At 36.3% G+C, this 12,904-nt stretch overlaps 1 protein-coding gene across 2 annotated transcripts in view; it reads left to right on the top strand.

The window, feature by feature from the left end:
* The window catches only part of TMEM131 (transmembrane protein 131), a 217,628-nt gene that overhangs the window by 143,110 nt on the left and 61,614 nt on the right, over window positions 1–12,904 (top strand). For both annotated transcript variants that reach the window (XM_087426181.1, XM_087426180.1), the window contains exons 8-12: window positions 436–516; window positions 2,763–2,913; window positions 3,017–3,073; window positions 4,006–4,067; window positions 11,827–11,935. In XM_087426181.1, the coding sequence (XP_087282307.1) occupies window positions 436–516; window positions 2,763–2,913; window positions 3,017–3,073; window positions 4,006–4,067; window positions 11,827–11,935 (460 nt within the window). The remainder of the gene's footprint in view (window positions 1–435; window positions 517–2,762; window positions 2,914–3,016; window positions 3,074–4,005; window positions 4,068–11,826; window positions 11,936–12,904) is intronic.

Raw genomic sequence — 12,904 nt, 5'->3', positions numbered from 1 at the left:
GATGCTGACTCTAGTGATGTGACAATGATACTTATCCTACTTTTATATCTGTACATGGTTTTCTTTTGTGAGGAAGATCAGCCCTGAGCTAACATCCATGCCGATCCTCCTCTTTTTTGCTGAGGAAGACTGGCCCTGGGCTAACATCTGTGCCTGTCTTCCTCCACTTTATATGGGACGAGGCCACAGCATGGCCTGACAAGTGGTGCATCGGTGCGTGCCCGGGATCCAAACCCCAGGCCGCCAGCAGCGGAGCACGAACACTTAACCTCTGTGCCACCGGGCTGGCCCCTGTTTATGTTTTTATAGAATTTTTCTGATAAACAATTAGGGTGTCAAACAATTAGGGTGTCAAACTCATTTCTGTAGAACAGCAAATCATTTGCATTGAGAATATGATTTTGAACTTAACCGTCGTGTGTTCTTTTGTCACAGGTTGTAGAAATGTACTCTAGTGGAGGAGATCTTCACTTAGAACTTCCAACAGGTCAACAAGGGGGTACCAGAAAACTGTGGGTGAGTGCTAACATATTTTTTTCTCACATACGGTCACATGAAATCAATTATTTTCTTAAATACACCAGAAAATACTTAGCTCTTTATCACCTGAAGAAATATGAGTGACTTTTCCTTAATTATTGTCTTAATATTAAATTTATATCAAATATATTTTAAAATTGGGTGAGAGAATGAGAAAACTATAAGTAGTAATTTTTGGAAAGAGCATTGAACAGAATCGGTGAGAGCTTTAACCCGTTATATGGAAAAGAAGAGATTTCAACTGTTCTTTCTCAGAATATTGGTAAAGTTGTCTCTGAATCTAATCTTTATAATGTGTGCTTTACACTAAGATTAAAAAAAAAAAAAACCTGTAGGAAGGATCCATTATATTTTTTAAGGTAGAGAATTGAACGTTCAGACTTACTGTTGACAGAGATGGCATTTTCGGGGGGAATGTGGTCAAGCCCTTGTGGTGACTTAGAAAATTTTAAATTCTTAAGTAATCTACATCCACCTTTAATATTGTTGAATATTTAACAATATTTTGTGTCAGTGCTTTAGAAAACTATTTTTTCTTGGAGAATACTAGCAAGTATTAACCAAATTAATGAATATGTAGCAGCGACTTCATTTGTAAATGTTCCTGCCATAGGAGAGTTGGTTTCTTTTTAAATGTTGTCTGCCATGCTTTGATCAAAGAAAGGAAAGACGTGGTAAATGTAGTGCTTAGAGCAAGGTCACTCAAATCACTGCTTATCCATAATTGAAGGCATGCTGACTTTCCCATTATGAATAAGTTCTGAAGAGCCAAGTTTTCTTTATCAGTTGCTCTGTTAAACACACTTAGCCCCTTGATTCTGTCTTCTGACCAGTCTTAACCATGGAAGGGATGTGGAGCGGACATTTTTAGGATGTTGACTTGAACATTTAGAAACAAATTTGTTGGTGATTTTGTTAACTCCTAAGGTATAGAAACACACTAGCAGGTAGAAATATGTAATGGACAGTCCATTTATATCCTTTCACAAAAATGTTTTACCTTGAAATTATGTTACTGTTTGAAAAGTCTTTGGGAGAAATAGTGTATCAAACAGTACTTCAGAGAATTAACTATAAGCTATTAAATTTGTATTATAATTCTAGATAGAACTAAGAATTTACTATAAAATATAATTGGTATCTAATAAACATAAGAGAATTCAGATTTCTAGTTAGTAAAGAACTATAAAGAATGGTAGCAGAGATAGCATAATGTTTTAATACTCCCAGTGGGTACAAGAAAAGATAGTGGTTCTTATTCCTACAAACCCTAGAATAAGAAAAAACTCAATTGGCCTTGACCTCACCCTCAGCCCATTTCAGTGTACGTAAGAAAACCCCAGAGACCAAGTTAGCTCCCTAGAGATGGGGAAATGAATGGTGCATCTCTAGTGCCCAGGAGGGTTCCAATCACTTCTTTCCTACTTTAAGACTAAAAAATTAAAAGAGTAGAGGTAAGTGAAGACCAATAAATTATAAAACACAAGGACTTCCTAAAATATACCAAAAGGTGTGTGCAGAGAAATTATAGTGGTTCCAAGGAAGCCAGATTATTCTAAAACCAGGGAAAGAATTACATCTCAAAAAAAATTTTTTTTTCAATGAGTCTTCTTTCTAGTGTATCTGTGGGTGTGCCCTCGTTTACAGGCCTGAAATTTTTGCTGTGTTACATGCTAAGAGCCTTACCAAACTCAGTTGGTAAACTGTAGATTGGCTTGGGAAGCTTTGTTTTGTTAGGTTTTAAATGAAAGGAAATACAGAGTCTAAGCTCCCTTGGTTACCATTTAAAGAGATTCCTGTAGACGTCGGGAAAAGCACTTCCCTCTGATAGTGACATTTCTGTTGGTTAGAGAATTTCAGGACTGAATTATATACCCAAGTACCACATTAAAGAATAACTGATTTTATAGATTAATTCTACCTTTTAACGGAGATTTTGAAACTGACAGTTCGTTTTCAGATAATTTTATGTCTTTCACTTCGCTCAACTTCACATACCATACTTTATCAATTCTAAGATGCACATTTTTTCACATCCTCCAAAATTGGAGTGTGTGTTACAGTCAGTAGAATATATTTGTTTAATTGGCAATGTACTTTTTTTCTTATTAGGTGTATAAAATGATAATGCATCTTTCAGTCAGTGTCATCTCATTTAATAAACTATGGTGGTTTGCACCTTTACAAAAGCTGTGCTTCATTATGGTCTGTTAACTTGTCAGGAAATTCCTCCTTATGAAACCAAGGGAGTGATGAGAGCCAGTTTTTCATCTAGAGAAGCAGATAATCACACAGCCTTCATAAGGATAAAGACTAATGCTTCAGACAGCACAGAGTTTATCATTCTTCCTGTCGAGGTTGAAGTCACAACAGGTTAGTGGAAAACTGAAGGAACTGCACATGTGTTTGTTTTGTTTTCAATACGTCTTGGTCTCTGGCAAAGTGAAATTAATCATTTACTTTTCTTTTTTCCAAGCTCCTGGAATTTATTCCTCAACCGAAATGTTAGATTTTGGTACGCTACGAACACAAGGTAAAAAAAAAAAGAGAGACAGTGTCTTTGTAGGTTTAAAAAAAAAAAAAATCCCTATATTCAGTGCTGAATGACTCTTAACTCCTTTGTAATTCAGCTTTGAAAGTTATTTCTCAATGGGCTACATGATTTTGTGGAAATCTACTTCTGGGAACTCAGAGTCCTCATAGGTTTACACCCCCTCTGGGGGATACCATTGCTTACCAGGTGGGGAAACAAGGTCATGGGATAACTTACGTAAGGCTTCTCAAATGGAAGATTGAGGCAGAAAGTAGTTTCTGAGTTATTTAATCCAATTCCTTGCCCTTTCAATTATGCTAAATCTTTTTTTAAGTAGTAGAATAAAGGAAATAAAACTTTTTACTTCTGGACTTTTGTTTAGATATGGATTATTCAATTTCATTATAATGACATCATGTTAAAAATTTGTCCCAGATGGTCAGAGAAAGAATTAAAATTCTAAAATTGAAAACAACCCAGTAGAGGATTTATTAAGGAAAAAGTAGGAGTACTTGTAATTTGGGATTTCTGTGGGCCATATGTAATTAAAATTTGGTTGTTTAGGATTGAAGACCCATTTTTGAAAATTAGATTTGGTCTTAATATGATAATTTCACATTGCACCTTATTAATTTGCTTCATTATGCTTTGCTGGAAACTAAAAGCTTAGTAATAATGTCTAATTTCACTAAAAAATTTTGTTTTTTGATCTAGTTGTATAGGAGAGGGTAGTTCTTGTAATACACAATGTCTTTATGAGTAAGGTGATTCCTACCTATGAGTTGAGTTGGATCACATTCTTTTTATTAATGTGATTGTCATTCTTTTTCGCATTCTAGAAGAGATTCAGTCTGATATCTAATAAGGTAAAGATTCTAACTGGCTATAAAGCACACCTTTTTAAGAAATATTTCTTTTCCTCGATTTAACAGATCTACCAAAAGTTTTAAATCTTCATTTATTAAATTCAGGAACAAAAGATGTACCAATAACAGTAAGTTTTTACTTATTTTCTCCTAACTTATGTATTATTTGTTTTTAAACTTATGATAAAGTTATAAATAATTAAACTCTTGCTCTAAAGGAATTCCGTTTTGTGGTGACCTGGTGAAACTTTGATTCTAAGTGTGATGTGAGAAACCTGTTCTGCTGTTCCGCCTCTCACCAGCAGATTTTAAGGATGAGAAGGAAAGTAGGCATTCTTCTCCAAGCTAAGTTTGAACCAAGGTTTCTGTTTAGAGAGAATCATGTAAGAGGCCTGTGGATTCTGATAAATCCTAGGATCTGTGTGCCATGTACAGAAAAACAGGTTATAAGGACTACATCAGATTTGTTTGTTAGACTTAAAGTATGGGTAAGTAAAAAGAGAGAGAAAAAAGATTCAGATAGTTGGGAAGAGAAATAACGATGGTAGGTAATGGCAGAGTGCTGTTAACATTTGTCATAGATACCACTTCTAACTCACAGCTATTGTAGTTACCCTAGACAGCACCTAGACAAGTGACTTTTATGCCTTATAGTGAAATTGGGGAGCCACTACATGATTTTAGGCCAAAAAAAAAAAAAGACAGGGATATCCAAATTTTGCTTTGGCCCACAACCTCACCTCCTGGTGAGGTCCCCAAGATACATTCATAGGGAATAATGGAAAAGGAAAGCAGTACATTTTTATTATAGCCTGTGCTGATATCAGAAACCTAAATTCAGGGAACTCTGATAAAATGAGGTAGATCAAACAGGCTTGAGCCTTAAGGGACCTTTGTCCATCTATGGCCAGACCCAGAGTTTACCACTAGCTGGTGGAGTAGACACCAAAGAGAGGAGAGTACACAAACCCTAAATGAGGAAGTGAGAGATGGTCATCCCAGGTTACCACATTTTAATGCTCAGTGACCTTCCTCACTAGTAGAACCATAGTCCAGGCAGTGTCTGGTATCTGATAGGATTTCTTCCTGCTGAGTAGACGAACTGGGGTGGGTTAGGGGGATGGCGTCTGGTAGAGAGCTTCCACCACGATACGGTGGGGCTGAAACTACCCCACTTGGAGTTCCTGCCACTCCGGTATTAGGCAGGCTAAGAGAGAAACCTGTGATGCGGTTGCCTGAGTTGGCTGTGATTCAGACCATGCTCCTCAGGGGCGTCTTTAAGGGCCCAGGACCCTTCCACAGATGATAAGGAACAGCTCCTTTGACTTAGCCATCCTAATACCATTGAAACAAAACACCAAAGCAACGGACAGCAGCGTTAAGTCTCTTGTTTTTGTTATTTTTCTTGTTAAATAGCAACCTTAGTGTATATATTTTTGTATGCTTGCTTTCAAAAATATATTAATTTTTTGATTCAGTGACTTGCTTGATTCTTTTTTATTTAATTCAGTTTTTTGACTGATTGTCATCAAAGTCTCTATGGAATGAAACTATCAGCATATCTTCCAGTAGTGACCTTTTACATAAGGAAATCTTACAGTGAATATTTCTGTTTTACAGTTTATTTCTATTTATAGAAATAATTATATTTTTCTAAAAAATGTACAATGCTGATTGTTACTACTATATTGAGGGGTTAGTGATTGGTTTTGGCTTTTTAATCTGTATTGAAATTTTCACAAGTCTACAGAAAAATGAGCAAAATAAGAACAATATAAATGTCATAAAAATATGTGTGTGTATGTTAATATAAAGTTATAAACACCCTTTCTAGAGAAGGACTATTCTGCAATAACGTACTTGTTTCTTTGTTTGACGTTAAAATATCTGTTATTTTATGAATAAAGGTACTGGATAGTTGTTTTTAATGGAATGAGTTGGGAAGTGTTCCCTCATCTTCTGTTTTTTGGGAAGAGTTTGTGAAGGATTGGTTTTAATTCTTCTTTAAATGTTTGGTAGAATTCACCAGTGAAGTCATCTGGGCCTGGGCTTCTCTTTGTGAGAAGTTTTAAAATTAGTAATTCAGTCTCTTTACTTGCTATCAGTCTATTCAGACTTTCTGTTTCTTCTTGAATCAGTTTCAGTAGCTTATGTCTTTTTAGGAATTTTTTCAGTTCAGCTAACTTTTCTAATTTGCTGGCATACCATTATTCATAGTATTCCCTTATGAAATTTTTTTTTTCCTGTGAGGTAGATAGTAACATCCCATCTTTCATTCTTGATTTTAGTAATTTGGGTCTTTTCTATATTTTAAAAAATGTTTTGGTCAGTCTAGCTAAAGATTTGTCAATTTTATTGATTCTTTCAAAGAACTAACTTTTGGTTTTGTTAATTTTCTCTATTCTTCTCTTTTGACATTAAAATATCCTTTATTTTATGAATAAAGGTAGGAGATAATAGGAGATTCTCCTCCTTCCTCCACCACCAACATTCTCACATTTGCAGAATAAAAAGTTAGAAAATGTCTGTTAGACTTCCCACACACATTTTAGATTTTACCAGTGAAATGCAAAGGCCCAAGAATCACTGCTCTATGTTAACATTTTAAAATCTTACTTTATACCCAGAATTGTGATTCTTTTTGTTCAAAATTTTCTAGGTTAGTATATCAGAGTTTCCTCTGTAGTAGAGTGTGATTCCTTCTGCTAGATTTGTCCAGGTTGCTTTGGCTATAGCTTACTTATCTTCTTTGAACTTCTTGACACTGGATTCTTCTTTAGCCCAGTTGGCTACATGGAGCACATTTACTGTGTACGTGGTAATGTGTGCACGCCTCCTCTCTTCCCAGCCCTTTCCCTCTCATATGTTCAGGTCACTGCCCTTCGCAGAGGAAGCATCTGGAAGCACAGCTTCCCAGCAGTGTCTGGAGATTCCATGTTAGCTGTGACATTTGCCTGTAGGGCAGACACTGGCTGTTGGTGGATCCCCCTGCCTTTGCCTCAGTTTGAGATGTCAGATCATTTTTATTTTGTGTGTGTTCTGCATGCTGTTTGTCTGTTACTGGTTTCAGGTCTGTGGGGTGCCATTGCACAGAGCCAGGCCAAGGTGGGAACTTTCGCAGTTGTTGGGCAGACTTCAGTCCTGCAGTCACTGCTCCAAATGTGAAGGTTTAGAGGTTTGATGGGAAAGTGCCTTTACTTAGCCCAAGTCACCTGGTCTCACTTTTACATACCATGAATGGACCAAAACAAGTGTCTTTATCAATAGACATTTTCTAAAAACATGAAATTAGCAATTAATCCTAAGAATGCAAATGAAAAAGAAGTAGTATTCATTTATGACAGAGCATTAAATAGGCTCATGTTCCTTCTTTTCTCTTTTATTAAGGAGTTTGAGGATACATTATGAGTGAACATTTTTGCTGTTAACTGTGGGTCAGGCACTATGCTAGGATCTTTACATGGATGACCTTATTTAATACAGCAATGCCGTAATATACACAGGGCCTGGTTTTCCAAATAGGGAAAATGAGACAGAGCTTTTTTTCTTTTTAAATGACTTATTTAACCATAAAAACTCAAAAGTTACGTGAAAATAAATTAGGTATATAATGACACTAATCAAGTCTTCATGAATATATCATTTTAACTCTATATTCAATATTTCTATTAAAAACCTATTGATCTAGGTGTATGTCTATATACCTACTTCTGTATCTACCTATATATGTATTTTTTCTAGCATCCAAAGGCTACACTCTACCAGTGTTTTGGTAGTTTTGTCTTATTTCCTCATTCATTCATCCCTTCATTCATCCCTTCAATAAATATTTGATGAGCCTCAACTATACGCCAGCTTCTGTGCTGAGTACTGAGAATACAGAGTGAATCAGACAACCACAGTTCCTGCCGCTATTGAGCTCCCTTTTCAGCTGAGAAATGGGCAGCAAACAAGAATACAATGAAATTGTGAATTGAACCAAGTTATCTGAAAGAAAGAGACAGAATGACGTGGAAGCTGGAGAGGGAGATGGTTGAGATAGGGTTGTCTCTGAGGAGCTGACATTCGAGGTAGTAACTGGAGAGTGAGAAGTAGGCGCCCGTAAGAAAAGCTGGCAAAGTGTTCCCGGCAGAGGGAACAGCAAGAGCGAAGGCCCGAGGCAGGAGCAGCTTTGGGTGTCATGGGGAACACGGAGAGGTTGAGTGTAGAAAGTGAAAGCTGAAAAGTCGAGTGGGGCTTCCTGGGCTCTGGGAGGTGTTTAGATTTTATCATAAGCGCAATGGGAAATCCTAGAATTGTAAGCAAGGGGGTAACGTCATCTGATTTGTGTGTTGTGAAAGGTCACTGTGGCTACTTTGTGGAGCATGAACAGAAGCTTAGAAATCTGTTGGAGTGGTCCACCTGAGACATGATGGTAGCTCAGACTTCTCGCCTTATCAGCCAGCGAGAAGCCCATCTGCCGTGGAAACTGAGTTTTAAAAGAGCTTCCTAAGGTTTTTCCTGTATTTTTCTGCATAATATGCCAGACTTAGAGACTGATGCATTTTTATAAGGGTCCCTGCCTCCCTCTGTTTTTGACAAATATATAGAATTTTTAGGATGGGCTAGGCAGTGCTAGAAGCTGGAGGTTTTCTTAAAATTCCACTTTAGGGAATTCAGAGTCTTTTCCTCTTTGTAGATATAGGACTGCTAAGGCGAGTAACTCCAAATATAAGTTGCTCACCTGTTAATGGACAAAATGACCAGATTCAAGCCTTCCTGACATCGACTGTCTGTAATGCAACTTTGAGAATATGGTTTTCCTCAACATTTGCAAAACATTAATGCTATATAAATGATGGAATAAGTTTGCCTGAGATGTCTAAAGAGGAACATTTGCATGAAGTTTCCTTGCTAATTGAATAAGAATCACAGATACTTATTAATTTTACCAATGTCAACTTGATAGGAGCTTTAGTGAATTTGTGCACCTATTGTTAAAAACACAATTGTTATATACTGAAAGCTTATTTTCCTTGTTTGCTTAAATGTTTTTGTAAATAGTTGCAGAAATGTCCTGGGCCCTTGAGTCTCACTTGAGCGTTACTGAGCGTTAGCTGGGTATGAATGTCATGAGAAAAGGCTGGAACTATGTTTAGAACATATGCAAGCTGCCTTTCCTGGGAATCTTGCCATATTTTTTCCACTTCTTGATTATCTTTAAGTAAGCAACAGTTAGTGACTGATACTAAACAGATTGTTAGTATAAATATGCTTATTACAAGTTAAAGATTACATTTTATTTTTCATTTAAAGCCATCAGAATGAGCCAACTATTTAAGTGTTTTGTTTTGTTTGTTTTGCTTTGTTTTTGTTTCCTTGGAAAAAAATGGATTTTAACTGATTTAGTGGTCTTTTTTAATGATAAGTGAACAATTCAGAACATTTGTATAAAACGTGAGTCAGTTGAATAGTTGTTTACTATTAGTGCAGCATGTTTTAAGAAAATAATACTGAATATAAAATTTTCCTCTGGTAAGGAAAATCTTAAAGTGGTATGTTTCGGATAAGAAAAACATTTTTTTTCAACAACTGTTCTAAGCTCTTACTACTTACAGTGACTGTATTTTAATAGTTGCCACTGCTTAGCTGTTTCTGGCATGATCTGCAGGCTGATAACACTCAGAAAGCGTTGTGGTTGTTACTGATGAACTGCCGCTTACCATCTTTAAGCTTGCTTTACCATTTCCATTGCTGCTTTGTCATACTCAGTAGAGCAAGTGAAAGAATTGGGAACCATATTTGTGAAAGTTCTCTGCAAACTACAAGGCTGTATGTGATCATCTCTCTAACAAATCTTGACCTCGGGATAACTGGCTAATTTGAAAACACATGAAAATTAATAGAATCACTAAATTTTATAGATAGATGGAGTCTTAGAAAATATCTAATCCAATTCCCTAGTGTTTTACAGGTGGGAAAATTAGGCCCAGACAAGATGGGCCACTTACTTAAGCTCACATTCTAGTTTAATAGTTAATATTCTTTTGTTGCATAAACTGGTCACTGTGGGGTTAGCACGTATACCACTGTACTGCTTTCCTTTCCTTTGGAAAAAATATTACTATAGTAGTATTGTGTAAGGAAACCAAATTAAACTTTCTCCAGTTTGTAGTTTATCTTACAGTTCAAACTGCTTTGTTTTAATGTTCAAAAGTAATACACACACGTACATACATACATACCTTCAAGGAATGAAGAGATTTGTACTTTAAATGATTGCTAATAACAGCAAGCTTATTCATAATAAATATATCAATATGAACAAATCAACTCAGCAGCCCCAGTTAGAGATTCGAAAGCAAATGAGAAGGAATTTTTAAAGAAGAAAAGGGAAGAAAGGGATAAAAAGAGTTAAAATGCTGAGAGAGCCTGAGGCCAAGAGCTAAGGCTGTTAAGATTTCCAGCGCAGAAAACTGCAGAACCATCCTTAGGGCCATCATTCCACACCCAGGACAGACTTGCTAAGAGCTGAGGACTAACCAGCAGTGGGAAGGGAGATGCTCTGCTGACTGGTAGTAAAAAGCAGTACCTGTGATCGTTATGTATACAGCCAGCTTTGTTCCTCATGGTCACAGACACAATGCAAAAGGGACAGTTTTCTTCATACTCTTCTCAGGTGCTTCTTGTGTTTAAGAGACTGCCCTTCATTCAGTTTAGGCAGATTCCACCTTTATAAATGAGCTGAAAGGGTGAGCGGAGAGCCAGGGGGAAGAACCTGGTAACTTGCAGGGATCTAATTGCACCCATGTTAGCTGGCGTGTCTGAGAAGTCTCACGGAACAGAACTGTTCTTTTCTGCAGGAAGCATCAGTCTTTGACAAGTTTGTAAAGCCCCCGAAAATTCAACAAAAATTCCAGAAGGGTTTTGAGACAAAGTAAGATTCTAACTGAATTCTAAAGGAAGATTTTTGACCAAGATTTGTGTACAATACCACAATTTCATTAATACATGTTTGGGCAATAGGATGCCAGGTGAAGGGCCGTGGACCAAGTCAGGACACCTGGTTTCCAGTTCTGCCTCTTGATACCTAGCTATTGAAACATCACTCAATATTGCACGTTCTCTTCATCTGTAAAACAGGCAAGGAGGTTGGGATCTTTAAAGTCCCTTCCTAAAATGTATTTATTTTTTAAGCTTGCTCCAAAAGTGCAAGCTTTTACTGTCTTTTTGTTATTTTGGGTTTAGTTGTTTGAATAGAAAGATCTTATTTTTTAAGTTTAAAGCATTCTGACCTCTTCCAAGTTACACATCTCTGCAGTCCACCTCACTGCTCAGTCTCACAGCTAGGAGTGCAGCCCTGCCTCTTGACAGCAGCGCGCCTCACTTGCACAGCCGCGCCTAGAGAGGTAGAGAAAATAACTGTTAGAAATGGGATCTGCAAAGCTACCTTGGCAAAGGGGCACCAGCTCCCAAATTCATGTTCATTCTTCATCTTCATATACTCAAGATGTTACATTTAGTATTGTGGATTTCTTTGCGAGGGACCTTATCATAAATCTTTATGTCTTCTTCTCTCATACTATCTGAATTAGGCATTTGTTTAGAAAATAAATACCTTTTTTTCCCTATGTTTTGTATTCATACCCAGTGTACTAGTTTGTCTTTAGATTTTTACACTCATTTATCTGTCAAACATTTTTCCTCTGGTCATGAGTTTATTTCATAAAGATATTCTAATGCAATTTATTTGAAGTTTTACCGGTTTGGTCTACTCCATTTAAAAGGAACACCTAAAGTTATACTTCTCAAATTTTGATTCTACTTTACTTTTCCCTTACACTTAGCAGTATAATGTAACTGAACCATTAGACTAAAATAATGCTATATACATTTTTCTTTTTTCAGAGTGTTCGACCTACACCACAAAATGATGCTGTAACAGTACACTTTAAACCAATTACATTAAAAGCTTCCGAAAGTAAATATACCAAGGTTGCAAGTATTAGTTTTGACGGTAAGAATTCAGCTTTTTCTCTCTAATAGAGTTTTGATAAACTAGAAGACATCTGTGTTGACATCTTTATATAGAAATCCAGACCATTTCACAGTCAGATTTTATATTACTGTTTGTAACCTATCACAAACTCTTATTTGATTGTTTCATGAAAGAAAATATCATTTCATAAACCTAAATTAGTATTAGCAAATATACTAGGATGGGAATTACATTTTTGTAATCTGGGCTCTTTCACATATATACCTATTAAACGTTGCCTTAATTATGAAGTCCTTAATTTTTATAATTGAGCAATAGTATATTTGAATTTCAGAAGCATGTTTTAATTTGAGAACAGAAATAAATTATTTTCTATAATGTTTTCATATATTGGCTTTTATAAACAAGGCAGATAGTCTTACCTAAACTAAAATAATAACCTTTATGATAGAATTGTCAAATTAGATAACTACTATTTCAAACATTTATATTGTATATTTTGACATTTGAAATGTTAACCCAGACTTAACATATTTTAATAGCATGTTTTTACTGAGTTTTGCCCGCTTTAGTAGAACATTTATTGAATTTGCTATCACAAAATTTTTAAAATAGTGACTTAATGGCTGTATAACTATGTAAGGAATTAAATTTAATGAGAAGTGAAACTTGGAACAGGGCTTTTCTCTCCCCATGCAAATGAGGAGCCCTGAAGCTTACACTTTGGCTTTCTGATTAAATCACCTCTGCTCATAGTCCACGTTTTACAGCTAAACTCATCAGAAGAGAGTCATCACTGAGCAACCTATTGAGTATAGCAGAATACCAGAACACTCCACACAGTGTTGGTGAGAGCATCTGTGCTTACTCCTCGCACACGGAGAGTTCTGAGAAGGATCTGGAGCTACCGCGCAGGCTAGGTGCCAGCCTCAGTATCATCCTATGAGCTCAGAGAAAACTGCCGAAGAAATCAAGATTAAATATGTG

This window comes from Ceratotherium simum, chromosome 40 (genome assembly GCF_057802395.1).
Source record: "Ceratotherium simum simum isolate JZ-2026a chromosome 40, ASM5780239v1, whole genome shotgun sequence".
NCBI lineage: Eukaryota > Metazoa > Chordata > Mammalia > Perissodactyla > Rhinocerotidae > Ceratotherium > Ceratotherium simum.
The sequence above is the reverse complement of the archived record's forward strand: the minus strand, read 5'-3'. Positions and strand labels throughout refer to the sequence as shown.